General features: G+C 36.2%; 1 protein-coding gene across 3 annotated transcripts; it reads right to left on the bottom strand.

The window, feature by feature from the left end:
• Window positions 1-1,078: 1,078 nt before the first annotated feature.
• Window positions 1,079-24,345, bottom strand: PDLIM3 (PDZ and LIM domain 3). 3 transcript variants are annotated; one of them, XM_027879838.1, is made up of 8 exons: window positions 24,104-24,343; window positions 18,289-18,440; window positions 16,634-16,718; window positions 9,838-9,905; window positions 6,315-6,578; window positions 3,963-4,090; window positions 2,733-2,844; window positions 1,079-1,920 (listed from the first exon to the last, which is right to left on the bottom strand). In XM_027879838.1, the coding sequence occupies exons 1-8, from the start codon at window positions 24,194-24,196 to the stop codon at window positions 1,731-1,733; spliced, it is 1,092 nt and encodes a 363-aa protein (XP_027735639.1). In that variant the 5' UTR covers window positions 24,197-24,343; the 3' UTR covers window positions 1,079-1,730. The 3 variants fall into 3 exon arrangements, with proteins under 3 accessions (XP_027735639.1, XP_027735641.1, XP_027735640.1); XM_027879840.1 differs by lacking the exons at window positions 6,315-6,578; window positions 9,838-9,905 and adding an exon at window positions 10,348-10,535 and having other exon boundaries at window positions 24,104-24,345; XM_027879839.1 differs by lacking the exon at window positions 6,315-6,578 and having other exon boundaries at window positions 24,104-24,342.
• Window positions 24,346-26,341: the final 1,996 nt, after the last annotated feature.

The following is a 26,341-nucleotide window of genomic DNA, read 5'->3' as shown; positions in this document are numbered from 1 at the left end:
AAAGGCACAAACATTAGACAAACATTTTAAAACACCAATGACATTTTAAGTTTGTAAAAATAGACATTATATGCACTCTCACTTTCAAAAGGATTTTCAGAATTGTGGGCTTTATTAGTGGGAAAATATTAATACTATCTGTAGCCTCCATGATACCTGAAGAGCAGAATTATGTTTTGTGCCCAAAAATATTTCAAGAACTAACCTCAGAAAGGGTGCAACATTTTTTTTGTCTGCTTTTGATATACAAATGTAAATAATAAAGGTAGTGACACACACATTTTCAAAACTCTTAATTCTGAAATAATACTTTAAGACATTCTGAAAAGTCTTTGAATATGTAGATGTTGTATTTCAATCTTTGGGACTTGTGAATTTTTAAAATAAATTTAAAGTATGTACAGTTTCTTATTTTGAGTTCATATTCTACTTACATTTTAGAGTTTCTTATGTTGTAGAATGGGAAAAGTATATAAAGTTATTATTTTTTGTTAATCTTGTAGACTTGATATAAAAATTTTTTAGATTATTCTACTTTAAATTGGATTCAAAATACCAATTCAATTTCTGACTTGTGTTGATATTATCTGTAAATGCTAAGGTTTGTTTTGCAGTTAGGTGTGTTTATGTAGCTGTCAGCTACCTGAAAGCAATGTAGCCCTTGACAAATATCAGGAATTGATGACAAAAATGTATTCTTTCAGCCTATGTTTTTTTTTTTTTTTTCCTTAGGGCTTCACTAATTTTTTTATAACAGATCTTTCCTTTGCATATTTTAATTACCAATTGTTTTTAAAGTTGTCCAAGCTTTAATTTTCCAGCAACAAAGATATTATGATGATGTTTCCCCTTTGTTTCTCTTATGGAAATTAAAAGATGGAGATGAAAAAATGCAGTATAATTTTCTGCAGAAAGGTTTTAAAATTTTCCTTCAAACTCAATTTGCAGTGAGTTCCTACTAGAGTGTGAGGTTTTCTTTCCCCCAAAAACAATGTATAGGTGTGCATGCCTCAGAATAATTTTTTGCTAAGTTATGTGAAAGATCATGCCATTGCAAATCATTAAGACAACGTAGAACTTTTGTTTTGCTTCATGTTAACCAGTCTTTATTATACTAGCCATTTTATTATGTGACTTGACATTTATTCTTCATCACAGTTGCTGCAGCAGAAAATTAAGGCAATATAACCCCAAATTAAAAGCAAAGTAAGCAAAACCTATTTGGGGTGCACATTAATGCTGGTTGAATAATAGATAGCTGAAGCAGACATGAACAACTGCTTGTTTCGTACTATCCATGTAAAATAGCTGCTTTTTAAGTGACCTGTCAAGCCTCTACATTTGTAGACTGTAAGACTTTGATGGTGTTGGTGTTTGCATAGATACTTAATTTATGTTAGAAATAATGCCTTGTTTACAGTGCTTATTATCTGTTGTAGCATTCATGTAATACCTCAGCTGTTTCACTTTTTGTATTCCAGGACAGCTGTTTCATTTTATACTTCCTTGACTTACATTGACAACTTCAAAGACAATATTTTAGCAGAATGTTGCTGGTATAGTATGCTACTGCTGGCTAATACAGACTTCCACCTCCCCCAGAATCCCCCAAGGGAAGGTTTAAAAGCTGCTACTTTGGATTTAGGCAGAAGTCCTGACACTGGTACTGCAGTTTCTAAGCTGGAAATGGCTTTTTGTGTGCATGCATATATCTGTGTGTCAGCCTAAGACTAGCATTTTGGGTAAACGGTGACTGTTTCGTATCCCTCTGGTGGCCTCATCCGAGCTCGTGCATGAGCTTCACAGTACAGCTGGCCCTCCACAAAGAAGTAACCTTTTTGTTTCAGGTTGAGGTTGCAGTCAGAGCACACAAAACATTCTGGGTGCCGGTATTTATCACGTGCCTTCACCACTGTTCCTCTGTATGGAAACAATGAAAAGAAAAAAACCCCAATTAATTCATATGAACTTAAAGTGAGAAGAAACCGCAGCAAAGTTGTCAAGTGGAAGGCATCCCTGCCCATTGCAGGGAGGTTGGAACTAGATGGTCTTTAGGATCCCTTCCAATTCAAACCATTCTATGACTATGATTCTATGATACCCTATGACACAAAGAATGTTCTATGTATTTTTTTTAAGATTGTTCATCTGGCGGTGTTGGAAACTACTATATAATTTAAGTTTGGATGCTGAGTTTGAGTAAGTGACATAAAATGCTGTAGGGTTGATCACATAGTTCATTAGTGCATTGGAAAATTAAGAGTATAAAGAAACATGTTAGTTTGGTTACAAGACAGAAAGTACATCCTAACCTATCAAAAGAGTGACAAGATGACTACATTCCTTTCTTTAGTGACTGTGTTCTCTGAGTTCATAATTATCTGTGTTTGCTGAAGTTAGTGATTCAGGTAGAAATCTGGTATTTTTGAAATAGGGTCACAGAGCTTTCTGGATACTCCCACTGGGTTGGGAGAAGGGTGCTTTGCACTACCAAGAAACTTCTGAGAATTCACAGCCTGAGATAACACAGCACAGATAACTGCTGGTTACATTATGTGCGTGTTAATGGTTGGCTTGCAAAAGGTCCTGAGAAATCTCAATTAAAACCTTGACGGTAAGTTTTCAAAACCGAAATAATCTGTATCACAATTGTTGAAGGTACAGGTTAATAATTAGAGACTGAGAAATCACTTGAGCTAGAGATTTCTAAAAACTAAAAAGAAACAACTTACAGAATCCCATTCCCGCACTTGTCACACAGTGGCACTTTCTGGACACCAGGCATGGCAGTAGGTGCCTTTGTTACAGGGGCTTTCACACTTCTTGTGCCCACGGGGCGCCCATCTGAGGAACAAAACAACCCGGTTATGTATTGGCTGATATAAAAGTGTCTGATGCAGTAAGTACTTTTCCTGTAAATATACTTCTGGATGTATTTACAGGCTTTCACTTACATCAACAAACAGTGCTGTTTCACTATAGTGAAGAAGCTTTAGTGGGCCACATTCCCCCTCTCTGTAATCAGGAAACATGTTGTGTAGCCGTAGCCAAAAAGCAAGTACAAAATAGATTATATATGCAGTGCTCTCTGTCTCATGGACATCATCTAACTCTCTGTTAGTAGGTCTTGAATATAGCAGGAGAGAGAGGAGGCTTAAACATAGCAATGTAGCAAAATCAAGACCTATTGTTAGAAAGCTTCTTATTTATATAAATTACCATACAAAAAAATAGGGATGATGAGTAGCATGATATGAATACAGAATATTAACAAAATACAAGAGAATGCTGAGAAAAACCCCAGAATTTTATATATATATATAATTAGATGTATTTATCCCTTCTCTGGTACATATTGAAACATAAACATTAAAATTTAAAATATTTGTCTTTTAGGTTATTATTGTTTTATTTTACTCTTTATGCTTACTGTAAATATAACAAACTTGCAGTTTTAGGGATTTTATTTCCATGATGTCTTCATTTGAAGGAAATATGACTGTAAATTATATTGTCTTCTTCAGTTTTTATTTAGAATGAAGACACAATGGGTTTTAAGGGGATTTTAACAGCTGGTTTTAATTCCTCTTTTCCTGAATGTGGAAGAGAGCGTTTTCTTTCTTGGTGTCACGAGTATAAGGAGCTTGTCCCAAAAATTCTCTCACGTAAAACTTTTCATTGTTCAGTTGAAGTTAGCCATACATTAATGATCTTAAAAGCCGAGAAGATATTCTGAAAAAGGTGATTAACACCTCCATTGTATTCACAGAGGAGATTGCTAGCTATACAAGCAAGGAGGGGAAATAACAGGAGACTGGTGAGATAAATTATAAGATACGGAACGATTTAGGCTTTCAGCAATTCTTATATCTCTGATCTCTCTTATTTTCTTCTCAGATTGCCCCTTTCCCACAAAAATTTTAAAATTATTTGAACAGGTAGAATATGTCATTATTAACCACCTTCCTCGGAGACTAAATTCTGGAGCACCTTAAAGGAGCCAGACTGGCGCGGCTGACTGGGCTCCTCCTGGTTGGCATGGAGCATCTTGTACACGTCAGATTGAGTCACTGAGTTGGAAGATTGGTCACTGTAGCAAAGGGAGGAAGAGCAGATAAGCAGTTTTAAAAACATAATTTTAAAGCGATAGCTCTACCAGGCATAGAGTATGTTCAGGAAACAAACATAAAGACAGTGTGTTTTGACAACTACTGAAAGACATTGCTTTATATAGCCTCCTTCTTATCTAAAGGAAAAAAATTAAATCAGTGCAATTGTTACAAAAATAAATCTACAAGCTCATGAGAGTATTTCCATAATTGCTGTTCTGGTTCTACTGACATTTGGAAATAGGCCGTTTAACCTCAAAATAGTTTCATTCCTGTAATCATCTCCTGTATTACCCGGTGCTCATTGGTAGGGTAGCCAGAAGTTCCCTTTTCGCAGCACCTGGCCTCGAGAATATTGTTAAAATCACAGCTTATACTTTCACATAAGGTCAGCCAAAAATGTAAGCAGACAAATCTTTTGGGAAAATATGACTTCTAAGTTTGCTTGATCACTAGATTTTCAAACTACTACTGGGGCTAATTAGGAAGGTCCAAATTTACTTTGATGAAGTCTGTTATCTTACTGCTACACACACAAATGTCTGGTTTAAATTTCCTTTTGCAACTGCCCGCTTACTTTCTGTAAATTCTTAGGTAAGTTGCCACTGGAACTAAGTAACCAATTCCACAAAGAATTAGACTGGGTTTTGCTTTAAATGGTTTTGTTTGTTTCTCAGGGTAGCATCCAAGCTGCCAAATGGCTCAGTAAGAGCAGCAGCAGTTGGGCAGTGACCCCTGTTGCTTATGTGAATTGTTTGCATCTTCATCATTCAGTAGATTTCTTTGAGCTGTCTTTAATCTGTTGAAGAAACTACAATTTCCTTTTTTTTTTGTCAGAAGCTTTTAATGAATACAAGTAGTTTAGTTTTTACTGTTCTTGGCAATGATTAATTAAACCCTTGAATTGTATCCTCTTAACTAAAATATTTCTGAAGATCAAACAACTGATAATGCAATTACATACAGAAGGCAAACAAAAAAACCCCAGACACAAATGTGTGAGATTACATTTCTAAATGCACACATAGTGAAAACCAATCCCACAACAAAAGAGACGTTTCAAATGTGTAGAGAGTCAGTTCGCAAACTGTCAATGTCACAGGCAGTGTGAAATCTGGTTACTTTGGGTTTAATAATTTATTTTAGAATAAAGAAGAAGCAAATTTTTCTTTTATTGTTCTGTAGTTGTTCTGGTTGAGGATAAATATTCAGGCACTAGAGTAACTTCACTTGCAAAGACTTCCTGAACTAGTCTTCTTTTCATCGGATAGGATGAACTTAAATACTTCTATACAAATATGGCTTTTTTGGTTAGTAACAGCCAAATTCTTTGAGGTGTGAAAGAAGGCTCATTGGTGCCAGTGATTATTGCTTATTTAAAATGTTAGTAGCTAGTTTTAGTTTATACCATATATATTATGAATTATTAACTACTGCTGTAAAACAGAAAAATAAGTTACTATTATGCAAAAGTAAAGATAAAGGAATGTGACTGGTGAAGGATCCCTTGGAAAAAATGAATAATGCCTTAAACCTTGCATTGTATAATCATAATTGTTATCCATATACATAAGATTCCTACCTGACTTTTAGTCATGCAATGGATAAAATTCATAAGTTGGACATGGATTAGCAGGCCTACAGTAAATTCTGCCTCTTTTTGTGTGAGACCTAGTTGTACTGAATGAGTTGTCCTGAACAAGAATTAAATATCTGGAACACTATAAACATCTACAAGATTTCCTAGTCTTCCTAGCCTGGAATTCAACAGTGGAACTAAATTTTATTTAATAATATTTTATGACTTAATAGCAAGAGAAAATTATTAAATTGTTATCAGATAAATAATTATAATAATAATAAACAGGTTTGAATTTTGGAGGGAAGCAAAATCTTGATTTGGATTGGTCAGTCAGCTAAGAGTCCAGGTAATGTAATCAGTTTTTATTTATTAACCATAATTAGAAGATTATTACCTATGAATTATTTAATTGTAAATTCTGAAGGACTCCTTTAGTACTTTGGGTTAGAAAATGGAAATGACTGATATTTTAATGAAAATATTGAATGTTTTTAAATACTTAGTTTCTCTCTAACCCTTTTCCCCTTTTCCATAAGAAAGAGTGTGATATTACTAGAGCTTGTGATGTTTGGCATATTTTAAATTTGTATATTCATAAATATGAAAGATACTGCACTAATTACCTTATGACAGGTGATTCCCCCAGAGCTGTAGAAACTTGGCCTTGCAGTGTTTCCATGATATTGTCATCTGAGTACAACTGCATGGGTGTGTTAAACTGAGCGTGTACAATCTTGACACCAGGAAGCTCCATTTCCAAGGGAATGTTAGGGGCCATCTTAGACACTGCCTTCAGCTCGGTGGGGCAGATAGAGCTAACCGTGCTAATTGAAGAGGGGGTACTGCGTCCACTGCCACAGTCCATCCCCGAAGGAGTGCTGCATCCGCTGTGTTAATAGGCACGTTACAGAAGAGTGCGCAGTGTGCATTGGATTATAGAGAATAAAGACAAAAGTACAGAGATACGGTGATGTTAACAGGCCTGGAAAGCGTGAATGGAACAGAGACAGAAAAGCAAAAGTATAGAAAGTAGAGAAAAGCAAAAGTAGTCACTGAAAGGAGTTTTCCTGCAAAAATTATCAATGCCAGTCATAAAGCAGTCCTTGAAATTCTGGCATGCATGTGGTCTTTAAAGATAGTAAAAATCCACTGATAGGTTGAATAAGTCAGAATGTAACATCACTTTACATTTGTAATGCTAGGTTTTATTGAGGATTAATTAAGCCTGCCTAAAATGCTTTGGTTTTAACATCTATAAAACGGTAGCACACAAAGGTTGTGTGAGTTGTCCATGCAGTGACAGAATAAGCACCTCCAGCAGTGAAATCCTAGGCACATCATTCCAGTTCTATACCTCACAACTATCTCAGCCCATAGTTGAAAAGACTCCTATAAATTAGTGTAAAATAATGGGTGTGGCATTTTTTAGATTTCTTTGAATTCTACAATAATTTATTTATTAATATTTTAAGATTAGTTTAACAATTAAAAAGGGATATATTTGTTTAACATTACAAAGAAGAAGAGATACTAAAGCATCCAGGCTTACTTTTGCTTTTCTAAATTACAGTCTTTCCAGTAAAACGTGAAGTGGTCCTTCACAAGAACAATGGGTTTGTATTCAGAGAATTAATTTTTCCTGCTTTTGAAGTAGACTTTACAGTTAATTTATATATAAAAAAAAAGATGTATGCATTTTAGAAATATTAATTTTGCTTGACATTACTGAAGTTACTGTGCAATTCAACATACCTGGAAAAAGATTAGCAAAAAATGTGGACATTAGGCCTGGAGTCTTTTTCGAGGTCACTGTTTTATACAGTTCAGTCTTCTCTCCATAGCACCTCAGAGGCTTTCTTTGTTATGGAGTATTTCTTTGCTGTTGCTGTGTAACAGCACGTAACCAAGGCTTTTGCACAGTCACTGGTTATCATTTACGTGATATTCAGAGCTGTGAGACAATAAATGCTTCAAATACATCCTCCAACCTTCCTATCAGGGCTGTAGTTAGTTTTTCCAAGCTGATGATTCTGTGTAAACCTGGGAGAATGCTCTATTTCCCAGTTTGATAGTACAGTACTCCGCCCACTAGCTGCTCTTGGGTGGAAAAGACAACCCAAAATTCTGCCCACGATTCAGAGGAGAATTTGTGCGGGACCACTTTCTTAAAATTTTAAAGAGAAATACACACTTTACCATCAAAGACAAGTCAAAAAAAAAGCTTATTCCAGAAATGGTAGGCAAGCCTTAAAGCAAACTGTAATTATGCATAATCACCTAGCATGAGCCAGCCGAAAAAATCCACGCAGGGCAACATTTGAATTCACAGTATTTTCTTTTAGAAGAATCAAACCCACTTGTAGATCCTGCAGTAGGGTAAGTTTTGTCAGTGCCGATAGCGTTAGTAAATGGAAAGCAGCGGGAAAAGACTAGAAAAACCACAACTCTTGCCATGAGCAGCCAAAGTAATGTTAAACCAGGATAAATTATGGTAAACAATAAATAAAATTATATATATAAATGTTATATATTAAATGTAATCTCCTGTTAGTTTTGCCAGAATAAAGCCCAAAATTTTGGCTGATGTCTAACCCCTTAGTTCTAACGCCCAGTCCACAATCAGGTCTACTTTGCAAAGTCCTATTTAGACTCAGCTATCTGTCCTAAAAGGATAGGTACAGTCAAGGTGGTGACTTGCTTTTTGCTGTGTTTAGCAGTGGGGATGTATTTAGCCAGACTAATGAAAAAGTAGCACCCAAACATCGTGACAACAAATTTTCGTAGATGTAACACGCTGTGTCAGAGACTGTGCAGTTTGCAAGTGCAGGCCTCTCCAGTGCTGACAGACCTTGCCCGACTGAAGTTCTGAAACCTGTTGCATTACTGTCAGGGCAGTTTTTGCAGTTTATTTTCCTTATCTGACCTGCTGGAAAATGGCTGTTTACTGGAAAACAGTGTGTAATTGAGGTTTCTGAATTAGGAGATTAGACTCGTGATACATTCATTTGAATCTTCATAAATCCAGTAGGCACATGTAAAACGATACCTAGTGGTCTCAAAGTCAGTTTTAGTACAGTCTGTAAGTGCTACCTATAGTGAGAAACCATGGATGTTTGCTAAGGACTGTTTTGTCCTTGGGCACCTTTTCTTCACTGTGGTAGTGTTCTACATTGATAGTTCTTGTTAGCAGGAGGAACCATCTCCTACAGTCAGATGATGGAAAAATTTAGGCATCTCTCAAAACTGATGATCCATATGCGATTGCCCTTTGTGCGCTGGAATAATTTGTCATCCTGTTTTTTCTGGTGTAGTTCGTCATACTTAAATTAGTATAATTAAAATGCAGGCATTATAGCTTTTCAGACTTAAATGTAGAACACTAATTCCACTAGTAAAAACTGCTACTGCTAGCAAGAATAAAGGGTCACAATGCAATATATTGCATCCCTCATGCCCTTTTGAGGTTCCTTGCATTTTTAGCCACACAGTTTGAATTTGCTTTTCCTCCACTGTATTTAATAATGTAAACAATAGTGGGGAATTTCATCACCAGTTATGATAGAGGATTATTACACTAAAATGATGGATGTAAATGTGTAAGCTTTTCTTCATTGGAGTTTTACATGTCTGTGACATCGGTTTTCCTATTTTATTTCAGCATTAGGTTGTCCTCTGGAAAAAGATCTGCTGAAATGCAAACTTAAAATCTCTGAATGGCCTAGCTTATAATCTGTTTAAGTAGCTATCTTTTATTTAGCAAGTTAACAAATTATATGTATTTGCATTTGGACAGAAGAAGTTCACAGTGCCAAAGATCTATAAGTATACAATATCTGGTGCTACGCTGTAAACTGAATCAGATTAATGGATACAGTTACTCAGATTCTTATCAATATAACTGAGATGGAAGTGTAGACCTGCTTTCTTTTGGAAATAGAAATTTGAATGCCAAGCCTGAGTCTGAGCTCTGTGAGTCAACCATTTCATTTTTTTTGTTCTATTTTTAGTTTTGACATTAGGCTATCTAGAACTGTAAGTAAATTTCAGTTGTATCTATAGGCTTTATTAATGCTAGTGGTGAGTATCCATCCATTAAAAAAAATAACACCATGCATCAAATCCAGCACAGCACTCAAAGTTTATAACCTGCTTCGGCCTGAGATTATGAAAGGTTTGGGCCGAATATTGTGCTTGTGTTCAAAGTAGTTCATATCCTGTAAAGAAAAAAGGATTAAAATATCTTTGTTTGGCCTACAAATGATCATTTCTAGTTAAAATGAAGATAAAAAAGTTTTAAAATTGAAACCATGAAATAACTGTGTTTAGTTTGTTCATTCCTGGTACTCAAAATGCAAACGCCGTAGTGTTCAGGAACATTCAGAGTAAAGTGCAGTTATAAGAGAGATCAGAGGGTAGTGTCGCAGCCCAATGTAGAGTGCAAATGTAAGCTACATGCAAGCATTGCTATTACAGAGCTGAATGGATAGTTCTCAGTGTTGGAAAAAATTGTTTTATTGATCACCATTTTAAAAAGTAATGAATAAACTCCTGATTCTCAGAAAAAAAACATCAAGAGCTGGACTTTTAAATTGAAAACAGAACAGATAATGAAATACCACAAATGACCACGTATTATAAGTAAATATTAGTACTCACTTTTGGGATGAGTTAGGAATGAGACCCCTCAGTTGTCCATGAAGCGCGTCTTGAATATTGCCAGATGAATAGAGCCCAATTGGAGAGTTATAGGAGGAGCTCACTACCTGTCTTTTGTCATCAATATTTGCTGCTGCAACAAAAGGTTGGGCCCTTCTGTTGTGAGCTGTACCAATAGGCTTGAATTCCTGTACGTGATAGGCAGACAAAATACACAGAGCTACAATGCACACCAAAGCTAGTAATGAGTAAAACTGAGAACACCAGTATTGTTAATATGCATTTTTTACTTTTGCAGCTGTTATTTTTTAACTGGTGCAAGCATCCTATATTTTTCCATGAATTTTGTATATGCTACTTAAGCCATACAACTTACTTTCCTGCCTCTGGGCAAACAGAAGGCTTAGAATAAATGGGTGGGATGAATATTATAGTGACCTTCCATATTGTTCTTGAGATCTTTCACTGTTTACATTCTTTTAGAAACATTTCATGGACAGTTAGCTTGTCGGCTTTGCTTTAGTGCTAGTCTCTAGATTCTGCATTTTCATCGCATACTGGTAAAGGGATTCCCAAAAGTGTGACTTTTATTCTAAGTGTCTTGCCTAGAAAGCACATGATTTTAAACTTCTTTTAACTGAAATAGTCTTGAATGTACATCAAATTGAGAATATTTCATCTTTGAAGCATACCTGTGCATCAAAAATTGTGATGCTGGTATAATTTAAACATAATGTGAAATCATCATAAATAAGTAAATCCCAGAAATGGATAAATTTGAAATCATTCCTCCTATGTTTGTTTATTTCTGGAGTACTATTTTTTTTTAATTGTTGTCCAGAATAATTTCCTCCAGTTGTGGAATCCATAAGGGATAAGGTCAGGAAGTAAAACCTCTGATGATCTTTCAGATACTTAAAATCGTCTTCTGTAAGTGGTTGGCCAGGAATGATAAAGACTGTGTGAAAATTCTCTTATTTGTATTGTACACATTTAGTGCAGTCTCCTCTGAGTCATTTTCAGCTCAGGTCCACCCCTAAGCCTCAGGAATAGACTTTGAAAAAAAAAAAACCCTGTCATCCGCTGAGAGCTTATTTTCCTACTACCCTAGTGGGTGAAGAACATTAGCTGCTGCAGTCCATCCAGCTGCTGTGGTCCTGATGTCCTTTGAAAACAGTGCTATGAGAAGTTCCATCCATATGGAATAAAAAGCTTTTGTTATTAACAAATAGGCGTCTACAACCTGAATTGGCATTTTCTGGAACTTGCAACGTCAAGATAGCACAGCTGATTAATATTTCAATTTTCATTGAAATCTCTGCCAGTTCTGTGATTTGGCTTTAGTTTTGAGTGTGATTGTTGTACAGCAGTTTCAGAAATAAATATTTAAGATCAGAATAAGGAAAAGTCATGGATATATGGAATGTGCAACCAGAATATGCAAACAGTAAAAAGTAGTTTTATTAAATGAAAATGTTTAGCAGTATTGCACTGTAAGAGGCTACTGAAAGCAGCAGATAAATGACCACAAAGATTTTATTTGCAATTCCTTCTTTCTGTCTGATAGAACTGAGTTGCAGTTAACAAAATGTATTAGTAAATGGAAATAATCTAATAAGGCTGCTTAATGAAAGATATTAATGTCAAAGTGTTTAAAATTGATTTAAATTCATGTATGATTGAAAATGAACAAAACCAACTGAGAACATTGTAATTTCATCCCCCTTTTTCATTTCCTGTTAAGAAATGAATAGAGGATGAGGTACCATAATAGCATGTTTACAATGTAACAGTTGTGAAACAAGTATTTGCAGTTAGTTAGATTTACGTAGTTTGCTTTATAACTCATCTAATCATATAAAAGGTCAGTGACAGAACATACAGCAGCAAAAATAGTCCAGCTCTTGTGTTTACTGTATCTCATCAAATCTGTAAAAAGTCCTCTTTTAGTTCAAAAGCTAAATGAGAACTGAAAGTTGTTGAAATTCCTAATCAGGAATATTTGAAAATTGCAGTACTTAATTTCTTATTTTTATTTTTTTTCCCCAACTGATTGATGTCCTTTTTGCAGGGTTAGCTACATTTTTGCATTGATATAGGTATCAGGAATAGAATTAATGTAGCCTTCAAAGTCTGTAGGAAGGCATCCAACACAGACCATATGATGGCATTCGTTGGGGTAATTGCTGTGACAGAATACAAATGTGTACATTTTGGAGATATCATGTGGCTAAAATCTTGATCTTTAAATGGTGTTAAAAAGAAGGAGTAGGTCCTCAAAACTAGCTAGGACAATTATATTGTTTCAAAAGTTGATTTTAAGTGGTAACTGGCTATAAAGTTACTTTTTAGGAGAGTGGCTTGTATTTTTCTTAGATTATACTTATCTATGTGCAGAGTATATCTCCCAGGAATGTATAATGTCCTTCAGGGCCAAAAGTTTCACTGAATAAAATGTTCAAAGGCAAAGATAGATGCAAATGAGAAAAGCTCAAATAAAAACAATTCAAGAAATCGTGGTAATGAATATAAAATAATTTTCAGTGATGTTAAAGGGATCATAAAAGAAAACATTTACATATTATTTTACATTGACAATGTAACAGAAACTATTTAAAAAATAATTTTATAATTTGCCTTTTGTGAAAGATTTGCTTTCTCATTATATTCATTGAGACCTGCATGTACTAAGTTGCTTTTATACAGAATACAATGTGACTGTGTTAGTAATTCTTCAAGTGGTCTTTTATTTCCTATTATTTATCCATCACAGTATAAGTTGCTCCAGACTAACAAAATTAGGGTGGCTGTTTTTTACATGGGAATGTGTAGCTTTCAAGAGTCATTTTCAGTCAGCCACTTATTGCTGTAAGTTGGAATTGTTGCCTCAGTTTCCTCTTCCAAGGGTTTAAAAATAGAGCTTTCACTGGGCTCTGAAAGTTGCCTTTATCAGTCCCCAAATGGTTCCTGGGAGATGCTCAGCCTGATACAGAAGTTTGTTACCGTATAAAGATTCCTTTTTCCATAGCTGCAAGTAGGAACAATATTTAGTTGTCTTATCCATTTTCATATAACCATATCCAAGCATGTGTAGAATAATTTTCATCTGCTGAAGATAAAGTAAGTAAGTGTTCTTTGGCCAAATAGTTGGCCTAAGTCTGAAAAATTTAAAATAGGTTTTACATTCCTTTTATTACTTTATCTTTTTTTTTTTTTTACTTTATTTACTATTATCTTTTATTACAAACAGAAACTAGATACTTATTAAGAATATTGGTTAGGTCTTCATCTGTTTTTCCTATTTAGTTGGCTTATAATACTTTTAAATGACTGTCTCCTCTTAACTTTCTTGGTGAATTTTAAAATGTCTGTTTGGCAAGAGTTAAAAAAATCTGATTACATTTATAAGACCTATGACCTTTTGAGTAATTTTAATTATTATAGAAATGGAGGAAATATAACTCAGTGGTTTCCCATTTGTGTACACCAGTCACAGAATCACAGAATCAACCAGATTGGAAAAGATTTCTGATCCAACTTATGATCTAACACCACCTTGCCAACTAGACCATGGCACTAAGTGCCACATCCAGTCTTTTCTTAAACACCTTCAGGGATGGTGACTCCACTAGCTCTCTGGGCAGCCCATTACCAGTCACTCTTTTTATGAAGAACTTCCTCCTAATGCCCAACATAAACCTCCCCCAGTGCAGCTTAAGACTGTGTCCTCTTGTCCTATTGCTGGTTGTCTGGGAGAAGAGACCAACCCCACCTGGCTACAACCTCCTTATAAGTAGTTGTAGAGAGTGAAGAGGTCTACCCTGAGCCTCCTCCTCCCAGACTAAACAACCCCAGCTCCCTCAGCCTCTCCTCACAGGACTTGTGCTCCAGGCCCTTCAGCAGCCTCGTTGCCCTTCTCTGTATCTGCTCCAGCACCTCAATGTCCTTCCTGAACTGAGGGGCCCAGAACTGGACACAGCACTCCAGGTGTGGCCTCACTAGTACCAAATACAGGGGCAGAATCACTTCCCTGCTCCTGCTGACCACACTGTTCCTGATACAAACCAGGATGCCATTGGCCTTCTTGGCCACCTGGGCACACTGCTGGCTCATGTTCAGCCACTCTCAGTCAGCACTCCCAGGTCTCTTTCTGCCTGGCTGCTCTCCAGCCTGTAGATCTGCAGGAGGTTGTTGTGGCCAAAATGCAGGACCCGGCACTTGGCCTTGTTGAACCTCATACAGCTGGAATCAGCCCATTTATCCAGTCTGTCCACATCCCTCTGCAGAGCCCTCCTACCCTCCACCAGACTGACACTCGCCCCAACTTGGGGTCATCTGCAAATTTGCTAATGATGGACTCAATCCCCTCATCCAGATCATCAGTAAAGATGATAAACAGGACTGTTCCCAGCACTGATCCCTGGGGGACACCACTGGTGACCGGCTGCCAGCTGGATGCAGCCCCGTTCACCAGCACTCTCTGGGCTGGGTCCTCCATCCAGTTCTTAACCCAGCACAGAGTGCCCCTGTCCGAGCTGTGGGCTGCCAGCTTTTCCAGGAGTATGCTGTGGGAGAAGGTGTCAAAGGCTTTCTCTTACATGACCTAGACAGCACAGGTTGTGCAAATATTTGTCATCTGGAATTAAAAAAACTTTGTACTGTTTTTGTTACTGATATACAATGCTGCTGTTGGGACTAAATATGTGATAAAATGTAATTTAAAATTACAGCAATTGTAGAACAAAAGGCTATATTTATTTTTTTTCCATAGGGAGGTCAGAGTGATGGATGTTCTTGGATGGAAGAAATTAATCTAAAATGGAAATCATCCCAGGAATGGTTTAACGTATTTGCTTGCAAGCATTTCTACTTGTCTGGTGCCTACAATTTTTTAAATATACTCAGTGCTCCTGATTTTCCTAGGAAGGAAAGAGAGATATACTAAAATGAAAAGGCTGGTTTTAATCTAGGAGAAAGTTTTTCTGAATGCCAAATGGAAACTGCTTTTCAATAGTCTGCCAAATAACACTTAATGAAATCTTGTAATCTATTTTAAAGTAACTGTCCTTTTTAGGAATGCAGCTTTCATGCAGAGGGATTAATCTTCTGCCATACATGCCTGCATGATTTTCTCTATAGCTTTTTTAGCAAATTTGTTCTATTGCCATTCATTTAATGTGTATCCTACTATTCCATAAAAATATCCATTTAAAATAGTTTTGTTTCTTCATTACAGTATCTCCTGCTGGTGAAGAGGCTATGTTATTTCTGAATAAGTTTGCTGTCTTAATGTAAGTTTTTAGATTGGAATAAAGAGAGAGAAATGAAACACTGAAATGCCATGTTTGGAAGTGTCTCTGTGAAAACTTTGAATTAGTGGGAGTACTTATTGCACAGGATTTATTGACATGGAATCTGCACATACATTTTCTAGGATAACATAGATTAAATACTTTGACATACTTGCTTTGAACCTGGCATTTTAGGATCAGCAGAATGCTCTTCCTTCCCCCCTCTTAGGAGAACACCAAATGTTCGTATAGGTTAAAAAAGGAATGACAAATAAATAAAGGACTAGGAGTAGACAGTAGCTAGCTAATTAGCTGTTAATGGTGCAGAGACTCTGACTTATAGTAGCTTTTTTTTTTTGAGCTTGAAGAGAGAGGATGATGTCAATTGAGTGGATTTGCTTTGGTCATATACAAGGATCAAGACTTTGCTGGTCAGAAGTAGTGAATTTGCTCGTACAAGACCAGTACACGGGTCTTGTACAGATTTGTAAACTTTAGTTCTGTGGTGTAGCATAAAAATGTATGGAAATAAAGAGATCCAGCATTAATGGATCTCTCTATTTAACCATTACCTCAAATTTAATTATGTGGTCTGCTGAGTTCATCACTTAGGTACTTGACATTTATTCCTGATTGAAGAATTTCCTCATATGATAAAGAATCTCTAAAAGAGTTAAAGCAACTTAAACTGTATCAGAAGAAAATAACATATTTTATTTCCGTAATAAAATGATCGTAACAAGTACAGTCTTAAAGAAAAATGAGAATGTATTGTAGCTTGTTAATGTTTTGTTTTAGTTATAGCTGAAAAATCAAAAACATTCTGTCAGATAAAATGGTGTCCATATATGTCATATTCACCGTGGTCTGTATTAACTTAAACTGGGAGATAACGGATGAAGTTCTATTCAAAGAATTTTAATGACCACAAGGGAGATCATTTAGAATGTAGAAAGGCAAATGGAAATGATTAGGTAACTTTTTAAAATTCATACCTGTGGTTCAGCTTCTAAATTTATCTTGAAGGGATGTGCTCTGCCATCTTCTGAAACTTGTGGGGACCATAATTTAGTTCCTGCCCTAGAAAGAGAGAAATGCAGAATTTAAATAACTTGAATTCCTGTAGGGTTGTATGTGTCCCTATGAAATATAAGGCAGCTTGGAAATGTGCAGGTTTTTCTATGCTTTTTTAATGTTTTGACATAAAAAAACTTTGATGATATGTAATCAATACATGTAAAGTGCATTTACTTTTTAAAAAATTATGTATGCTATGAACAACGGGAAATAAATTGTCAGTAGTTTAAATTGTTAATAGTGAGTTGACCAAACTTTTTAAAGTTTTATTTTTTAAATGGTTGATAGAATGAATGTTGGGTCCTCAGAATATTTTGCACAAATAAGTGAATATGATAGCAATAATCCTAAACTAGGACAACTTCAATTTTATTTTTTTTTTTTATGATAACAATATCTATGCAAAGCCTGCTTTTCAATGTAGAGCTTTTCAATGTAGAGGTGCAATCTAAGCATGCAAAGTATGTGCAAGTGTAAATCAAAGTGGCACAGAAGATTCTTTCAGTCATGTAGGCAGGGATAACAAACACAAAAACACCATTTACAATTCCGTTTTCATTGACAAAGTGAAATATGGCAAGTAATTTTAAAGTAGCATAATAGTAATGTTAAATACTAATCTAGTACTGTTTGTTATATAGACACTTATCACATCTTGAAAATGGCTTCCCAAGATGTTGTTAAAAGGCATTTATTAGTCTGTAACAGAATTAGCTGTAGGAATTTTTAACCATGGTGTGTGATCTAGTAATTAGACAATGATCCTTTCAAAAACAACTCCACCTTCTGTATTTGGAAACAAATACTGTGCTCAGCTGTAATAAAGAGCTGTGCTTCCTTGAAGGCCTCAGGTCAATCAGGGCTCTCTTAATTTTAGAGAGAGCTGAAGGAGTGTGCTAAATGATTCTGATTAAAGGCTGAGCAAACTCAGCTGGAGATGTGAAGCTGCAGGTTGTTTCTCTTCCTGGCTCTAGCTAAGAGAAATGAACACAAAAGTTTCTGGACTCCTGCAGTTTAGGTAGGAGAGTGTTTCTTAGTTTTGTTTTGAATATTGATTTGAGAATCCTGTATTTGGCTTAATATGTTGTGACCAAAGGGATTTGCTTTAAGCTTGCTCTTTTGTCACCCTTTACGAATGCCTGACATGATGTCTTCCCTAACTGGGAGCTTTGTCTGGGCTTGGGAGCAGGAGGCAATGATAAGCACCTGTGGTTGAGGAAGTATTAGACCAGAGAGGTCACTGAACAAGTGACAGCTAGATGAGAGTTTTGTTATTTCCCCAAAACATGAGGAACTGCTTGCTTACTGACGGTGAATTCAGGATTTGTGGAGTCAGCAGAGTCATGTGGCAAGTAACCTGAGGGAAACAATTTTTTTTATACCTGTGAAGATGAGTCCTGGGGAGTCTTGGTTGGCCTGGAGCTTATGAGGTGAGTCTGGTTTCTTGTAATTTTAAAGATGTCATGAAATTCTTCAAACTATTTTAAATAGTTATACCACATAATAATTGTAATGTATAATCAGTTGGTTGAGTAGTATCTTCTTTCAGAAATAAGCAGACATGTACACATACCTCTCTATTTTCAAACAAAGCTGATGTGTAGCTGCTTTAATTCTCTCCTGGGCATCATTATGTGTCATGTTCTCTGTGCCTAGACCATCAATAGCTATAATAACATCACCAGGGCACAGGTTGGCAGCTGAAGCCTTGCTTCCAGGTGTAATCTGAAAAGACCAAAATGTAACTGCTTAATCAACAGGCATGCCTGAAAATTGATAGAGAAAATAAACTTCACCATGCTTCCCTGCTTTCTGTTGGATTGGGGAGGTAGGGAGCGGGCCTGTAAACAACTGTATGATTTCCTACAAAGAAAGTGAATTCTTAATTTTGCCAGACACTCTGTAGTTCTTTTGAAAGATCATCATATAAATGTTTTATTTATCATAACTTCAAATTAGATGGAAATTATCTTTACACTTCTGCATTAATTTTCCACTCTGATTTCTGTAGTTACTGTAACTCATCTTTGAATCTTCTTTCTTAACTGCCACATATAACTTGCTTAAAAAAAAAAAGTTATGTTTTCCCCTTAACACCACCAGCAGAAGAAAAGAGCCATTAAGAAATTGTGTTGCTTAATGTTCATGGCTATGATGTGCCCTTGGAGTGAATAATATAGAAAGCACTGTTTAAATATAAGTATAGCAGTTTTCTGTAAGCCTGGCCTTTCGTGTTGTATTGCCAAGTAATCAGAAATATAATAATAATACTAAAATAACATTTTACTCTTTATTTTTGTCTAATTCAGACCCTGAACTCCTTAAAGTGCTTATCTTTAAGTCCCATTGCATTTGAGTAACAGTGACCCTGCTCCTTCAGGGTGATCCATGTGGTGCAATTCATACCTTATGTAAATGTACTACCATCAGAGAAATAGCCCTAAGCTTATCTTTCTATGCTTACCATTTTCTTTTTTTTTTTTTACTTGATGATTTTCTAGATGACTGTTAAAATAATTGAAATGTAACATAATTTTCCTTTAAAATAACTCTTGTAGAGAGGCCACGACCTTAAACTTTACTGAAGCTCGTTGTAGCATTGCAGGCCTCTGTTTGCAAAAGGTGACTTCTCATACCACCACAGCACTTATGCATACCACATGCACAACAGGTCTTAGGTCACTGAGTGGGATTTAGGTCCCTTAGTTGTGTATTGCTATTTTAGGTGACTTTTGATTACCTAGACAACAGTGTGAAATTGATGGATGTGGCACATAAGCTTCTGAAATTCAGCTCTTCTGAAACAGCAGAACGAAGTGGACAGATTGATTCATCCGAGTAACATTAGCTGCTTATTTGTAAGTAAATGAATCCCAATGTGAAGGACGAAAATGTCAACATAGTGTGACTTACAAGAGCAGTTCTTTTATCTGTGGCACATATTAAGTAAAAAAGCTATTGGAGAGAATTTTTCTCAGTGTAGGTTCTGCTACCGCAAAAGCAAGTGTTATCTCGATTATTAAAAGTGATTAAGGAGGACCAGAAAACTTGCTATGGAGACATTCTGCAGTTCTGGTGTTTCACAGTTTTCCAGCAAAGGAGATTAAGCTGCCCAATGTACCTCCAGCACGTTCTGAACCTCAGCCTTGGTGAAGCTGGCAGACTTATCTCTGAAGGTGACAGTACTGTCAACTTAAAAGCCAAGTAGAAACACTCTTTTTAATGAGAGTTTGCTTTGTGGGCTCTTCTTCTGCATTCCAGCACGTGAACTTATTTTTGATGTCACTGTAACAAACTGCAATGCATGTGTTGATATCAAGTCAGACAGACTTTCCAAATGGGTATTTGTGGCCAGCTGGAGGCTTTTACACTCTCACGCTTCAAAATAATGGACTAGTGTACTGTGGGCTTAACAAAGTGTTAAGGTACCTGAATAATCGGTTAGAATTTATAAGCAACTTCCTTCATTCATATTCAAAGCCTGAAATCTCAAAATTTTTCTGTTTCTCAAACTTCAACAACTGTAGGTGTAAAGAAACAGCACCGAGAACCCTTACATCACTATAATAAGATGGGGGATTAGAAGTATGATCGTGCTTCTCCCTTTCACGGGGAATTGTTCCTGACTTTGCTTAGCATGTTGTGAATATGTCTGCAATGACAAACTGCAGCAGAATTCCTAGTGTTCCAGTGTGGCTGTTGATGCTTTAATACCCAAAATGGGCAAACCTAGGCATTCTTGGTTCCCTGTCAAGGGTAAGGTAGCTTGTATGACCCTTATATGGGTTACTCAGTAGATTATGCTTTTTACATGTCACAACAAATCATCTGCTCTATCTGTGACACGCTCTAGCAATGTACTGAGATAATGACCCTGCCATATAAAGCAGTGTATCTGTAGCAGCTGTGCTGCTAATAGGACCTAACCTACTCTGTGTTGATGGTAAATCCCCTGGACTTTTTAAGTTGTCACCAGCTGCAGTGATACCATTTATATGTTTGAATGGGGTTACCAGTTGGTGGGAGCAAGGAGGAAAAGGGCCAGGAGTCTGTGTTTCCTATTCTTTGGCTGAATTGGTTATTGCCAAGCTTCTGAGTTGTGTCTCTTGGTCCTTAACACCTTGATGGGGGTGCTGAGCATTATGTGCCCAGGCCTGCTGGGGTGCAGAGCTACCTGCCCTCATACAATCCTTTCCCTCATCTGATCTTCCTGGGTTTTACAGAAAGAGCCAGTGTTCTGCTGCTAATATGGCTGGGTGTCTCTCAATATGTTGAAGGTGGGAAATCTTGACAGTTGCTTATAGGGCAGGGGGACTGACAAACGTACAGTGGCCTACATTTTATAGAAAGAGGCTGGGTTATTCATTGCAGGATTCCATCATATCATGGGTATAATGTTGATATTGTGGGTACCTCAACAATGTAAGAGTTATTGTTTCTTAAGGGCTTATTAGTTACATATTAAGTAAGTGTGTATTGTTAACACTTAAACTGTGTTATGACTAGTGTTTGTTGCTTGCTCATCTTGGCAGGTGAGGTAGATTCTACTGTTGTTTTGGGAAAATTTTTGTCTTGCTCTTCAGGACATGCCTGTATGCCATGCCTGTTACTTCTGTATCTTAGGTAGCTTGGGTTTGGATAAGTATAAGGATATGTATTGATCATTCAGATGTTGTCACAGGCTATTTAACCACGTACAGGTCAATGTCTCCTATGAAACTGAAGACAACCTCTCTCATAATAGACTTGTAAAGTTTATCATGTTACACCACCATAAATTTTCAGGCTTTATGTTTTCTGAAGATAGCTATGAATGTCTGCAGAATGAATAAATATAAATTTGAGTTAATATGAATACTAGCATTGTGATTGGTAAAGGTCTATATTAAAATAGAACTTAAATCTAGAGTTGATAATATCTCACCATTCCCTCTAAAACTTTAGAAGTCTCAACTGTTCCTGGAATGCTTTATTCAATAGAACCTAAATTCTGGATTGCATTCCTCTAAATGCTTAACCCAAAATGTCACATTATTCTAGTTAGAATAAACTGAAATTATTCAGTTTGATTAAGCTAAGGTTTTGATCAGTTTCAGTAATGCAATTTCTTTGCATCTATGCAAAGTTCCAAGTATTTCAATAAATGTTTCCAGTATTCATAGTTAATTTGTTGTTTCTGATCATAAAAGAATTCAAATATGTCTATTATAGTCCCCTGCTGTTCTTCCTCTCTCCCAGTGATCACGGTCTGTGGTTTTTGCATTTGCTTGAAACAGTCAAAACAGCAGAACAATTTGCAGATGAGCTGTTGAGGTGACATCTGTTCTTTAGACAGGTGGATGGTCTCATGTTGTCTGTCTCTCTCGACAAGTCCTGCTAAAAGCTTTCCTTGTTGAACAAGGACTATAGCCAAACAAATATAACACCTGTCCAATTATTTTATTCAAAATGTATTTGAAAATAATTTCTATTTATTGTTTAATAGCTATTTTTTTTTCATGTCAGGGCAGTTAAGCCAAATGTGAATGGTTGCTGGTGATACCTTTTACAAAAGGAACACTTATGCCCCAAGAGACAGGACTTAAGAATCTTATGAAATGTTCACTATTTCTTAAAGGGTATTGTATGAATACTTATGGCACTCTTCTAAATGTATTCTGTGGTAACAAAAATATTACTTTAAATGAATCTACCATTAATATTCTTGAATTTGAGCCAAGTAAACTTAACCATGTAGTTTTTTTCCTATACATAATTTCATTGTTCTACTTGAAATGTGATTTTGAACATTTCTGTAGTATGCCAGAAACCAATGGCTTTTGCCTTGTGAGGCATTTGGTAGGTATGAGTCAACTGCAAAGTAATTTATTCCTTAGAAAGTGACGTTTATAGTAACATCCTTTGTTATTGCAGTTTTAAACTTCATTGTACTTAATCTAAACACAAAGAAAATACAAGCCAGACACTGCTAAAATATTTTTCATTGGAGATAATGGAAACTATTTTTCTTTTAGAGGCCCATAAAAGGCAATGAAGGTCTCAAAACATTCACAGAATTTTTTTTTTATTATTCAACGATTTATCTTTTTTTCTCTAAAGTCTTTGCTATGTCCTCTGAGTATTTTTCATGTAACTACATTCAGTCAAGTATAATAGCATTCTGATTTACTTCTGTTTAAAATATGTAAAATGTTTTATGCTTTAGCCTAATTTAATAATTTATTCCTGGTTTATAAATTTTTACTAGTTAATATGTGAAAAGTTGATCCTTAAACTTTCTACAGACTCTTGTTTGGAAGTGTATTTACTACAAGGCATCACTAGTAGTATCCATCCATCTTCAAGGTTCTTGACGCTTGCTCAATACTGGGCATAGTGTATGTACTGAGTCATAGTGCAGGGTTTTATTTAAAAAAAAAGAAAAAAAAGAAAAAAAAAGGAAAAGACCAAAAAAAAAATAAAAAAAATAACAATTTGGATGCTCATGGGACACACATTTAGTGTGTCTAAGGTCCTGAAAAGGAGCAAAAATATAGGGAGAACTAATTCTGGTCTGACATGCACTGAACACAATATTCAAAACTATCAAAATATGTATCCTGTCTTTTGAATAGGTCCATGTCTGTAGATGCAGGGCAGCTGACGGTATGTTGTATGTTACATTCATTGAGTAACTGGTTTCTTAAATTCTAGATATTAGTTAATATATTGAAATCCATGAACAAAATGAAGGCTCAGATTCTTACTCTTAATTGGGGAGGGGGGGTGAGGGAGGTAGGTAAACTTTCATTTTCTAAATATGACAGGAAACACAAAATAACTACTTCTTTCATATTGAAGACTGGACAACTTTCTCATAATTCACTGATTTAACATTAATGGAAGTGAAAACCTTCCCATATGTAAAAACAGCTGCTATTGCCTTTGCTGGCAATAATCAGAACTTGGTTTAATTAGATAAGAGTCAGATTAATTTGCAAAGCACAAACTTTCAGACATGAGGAGCTGCTGCCAAGCAGTCTTCACTTCCAGTGATCTGAAAGGCTAGTCATGGAAAGGATAAAAGTGAGGTCTCGCCTTTAGTAGGCTTAAACACAACTTTGAATGCCTGGGAAATCATGCCAACCTTTTTCTGCTGCCAAGGCGCTTGAATTTAATTTTTGAGGCACAAGTAGAAGTGCAGTTAAAGTCTCTTAGACCAATCACAGAAGCCTGTTACACAAAACTTGTGAAAACTGTTAGCATTTCTGCTGACTCTCCTCAGAATTAGCAGCCACTCGTTTACCTACTCACAGTTTTGTCTGCATCTCTGAACTCCAGAAAAGGGCAGAAAATCTACAGCAACTATTAAATGGAATAAATAGAAAGGAAATGTAAAGAGTACATACCCTGGTTATGATTAAGGGTTGGTTAAAATCTATTCCTCCTGAGAGCCTGAATCCCCAGGGTGACGGTCCTTGGAGAATAACGTTTTGTGGCATTGTGGACAGTTTTTTCTTGGTTACTCTTCTCTTTTCCTAAGGTCTGTGTGGGAAGCCGAGCTGTAGGAGGAAGGTTGCTGTCAGCAGAGCACCTGCCGGACAGGGCAGCTGACCTTTTATACCTCTTAAGAAGTTTTACTCATTCCAAAGCTGTGGGCACTGCACTTTATCCCTTCGGGTGACGTCAGCCAGTCCCTCTGCTTCTCCACCCACAGAGGGGAGTATCGTACTCAGACAAATAAAGCTTGAATGCTGGAAAGTTTACAACAAATACATCAGCTTTATCTGCTGTTTCAGCGTCCCCCTCAGCCAGACAATCAGTAAGCTTCAGGATGCAGACTCTTTCTGGTTTCTTAAAGCCACCCTGTTGCTCATTTGATAACATGCTGATTACGTTGCTGGTGCTTGATTCAGCTATGCAATGCAGTGCTTTGACTTTATACGTGACTCTGTTTCATGTAAGCAGAAATTCTGATAAGGAAATTTCCCTTTCAAAGTGTTGTTTTACATCTTCTTTGTAATGTAATAGCTTATTGCACTAAAAAGTCCTTCCAACCCTCCAGCTGCATTTTTTTAGATAGTCACTTGAGACCATGGCATGCACCAGTCCTAATGCCTTGAAAAATCTGGACTGATGTCATACATATTTCTCATACTGAGGAAGAGAAATGCAGTATTAGGTGATGATGTCTTTTTTGCTTTGGAGAAATGTTAGCTTTTTAAGGTAGTTGTCCTTTACTTGTGGCTTGCTAGTAGAATAGTAGTGTTCATCATGGGTTTTTGTAATTGTGTTCTTGTCCAGAATATTTTGAAGACCTTCTCTATTTTCAGTGTGTATTATTTCATTCCCTGATCAGAACAAAACCAATGGTAGTGACTGTTTCAAAGTAAACTATCAGAAAGGATGTCTGTGTCACAAAAAGCTTGCAGTGTGACAGTCATTGTCGGCTTGTGGGGGTACAGCCTGCATTAGGAATGTGAAGGAAGATAGGCACATTTAAAGAAACAAGGCAGGTGTTTAGGTCAGCAGTATCTCCGTCTTGGTAGCTCAAATATTTTTGTATATTTGGAAGTTCAGGAAAAAAAATCCACTACTTCCTTGTGAGTAGAGTATAAACTCTGGTATGTCCTAAACATGTTTGGAGATTGGTTCAGTATATGCCTTCAATATATTGGCACTCTGTGGTTTATCCTGATGGATTACATTGGGTGTGTTCAAGGTCATAATTTATCACCAAGTAGTACTTCAGTTTCTTAACTTTTCTCCTCCTCCCTGATATCTGTTTCAAGTGAAAATCCCTCTCACATTTGCTACTCCTTTTTTTATTCCTCCTTTGCGAGTGAATCCTGTACTGTGTTCTGATTTGTAGCTGGGAACAAATAACACATTAGATGTATTAATTTAAAGAGTTCTTTTGTGTGTAATTTGCATTTTCATTTTTTTGAGTATTGGCAATTTCAAATAGTCAATCCTGCAATGCACTTCAGTAGAAAATGATTGGAAATATAAGAATTTCAGTATCAGGTCAAACTCAGATCATAATCAGGCTCTCAGGTTCCAGTGTCAAAAATTATAATTGCATAATAACTTGTTCACTGCAGAGATTCCTTTCAAGTTCCCGTTATTAAGTTATTGATTTATTTCTTAATATGTACTTTTTGGGTTTGTGGGGTTTTTTATTTTAAGAAACCCAAGTTTGGGGTTGCTGAAGTGTCTGTAAAGTTTGCTCATGTTTCTTTACTATACTGAGATTTGCTCATGTCCCTTTTGAACTTGTTAGACCCATGTAAGAGGAGGGCAGGTCTAACCTTTTTCTGGGCAGGTGATTGCTCTTAATTTCAATGGAAAGCGTCTGCATATATGAAACTGAGCTCTTGCTCAATTTCTTTTCTTTTTTTTTTCGCCCCTGCCTGGTTTAATGGAAGGATGACTTGCTCTCCAAGGTGCTGTTGCTCTGGAGAGCAATTGTAAGATTTTTTTTTTTTTTTTAGAATTACAGAGGGGGAAGCTTTGAAAGGCAATACTGAATTGATACTTGTGACAAAGACTGTTTCCTAGTTTCTATTAAGTGACTATCTTTAAGAGAAAGTCCCTTTACCCGTTTACATAGTATGTGTACTTTTTTTTTTTTTTTTTTTTTTTTT

Source organism: Empidonax traillii, unplaced genomic scaffold (assembly GCF_003031625.1).
Source record: "Empidonax traillii isolate 1590-97213 ecotype Southwest subspecies unplaced genomic scaffold, ASM303162v1 scaffold60:size2069287, whole genome shotgun sequence".
Classification (NCBI taxonomy): Eukaryota; Metazoa; Chordata; class Aves; order Passeriformes; family Tyrannidae; genus Empidonax; species Empidonax traillii.
This window is presented reverse-complemented; position numbering and strand designations above follow the sequence as displayed.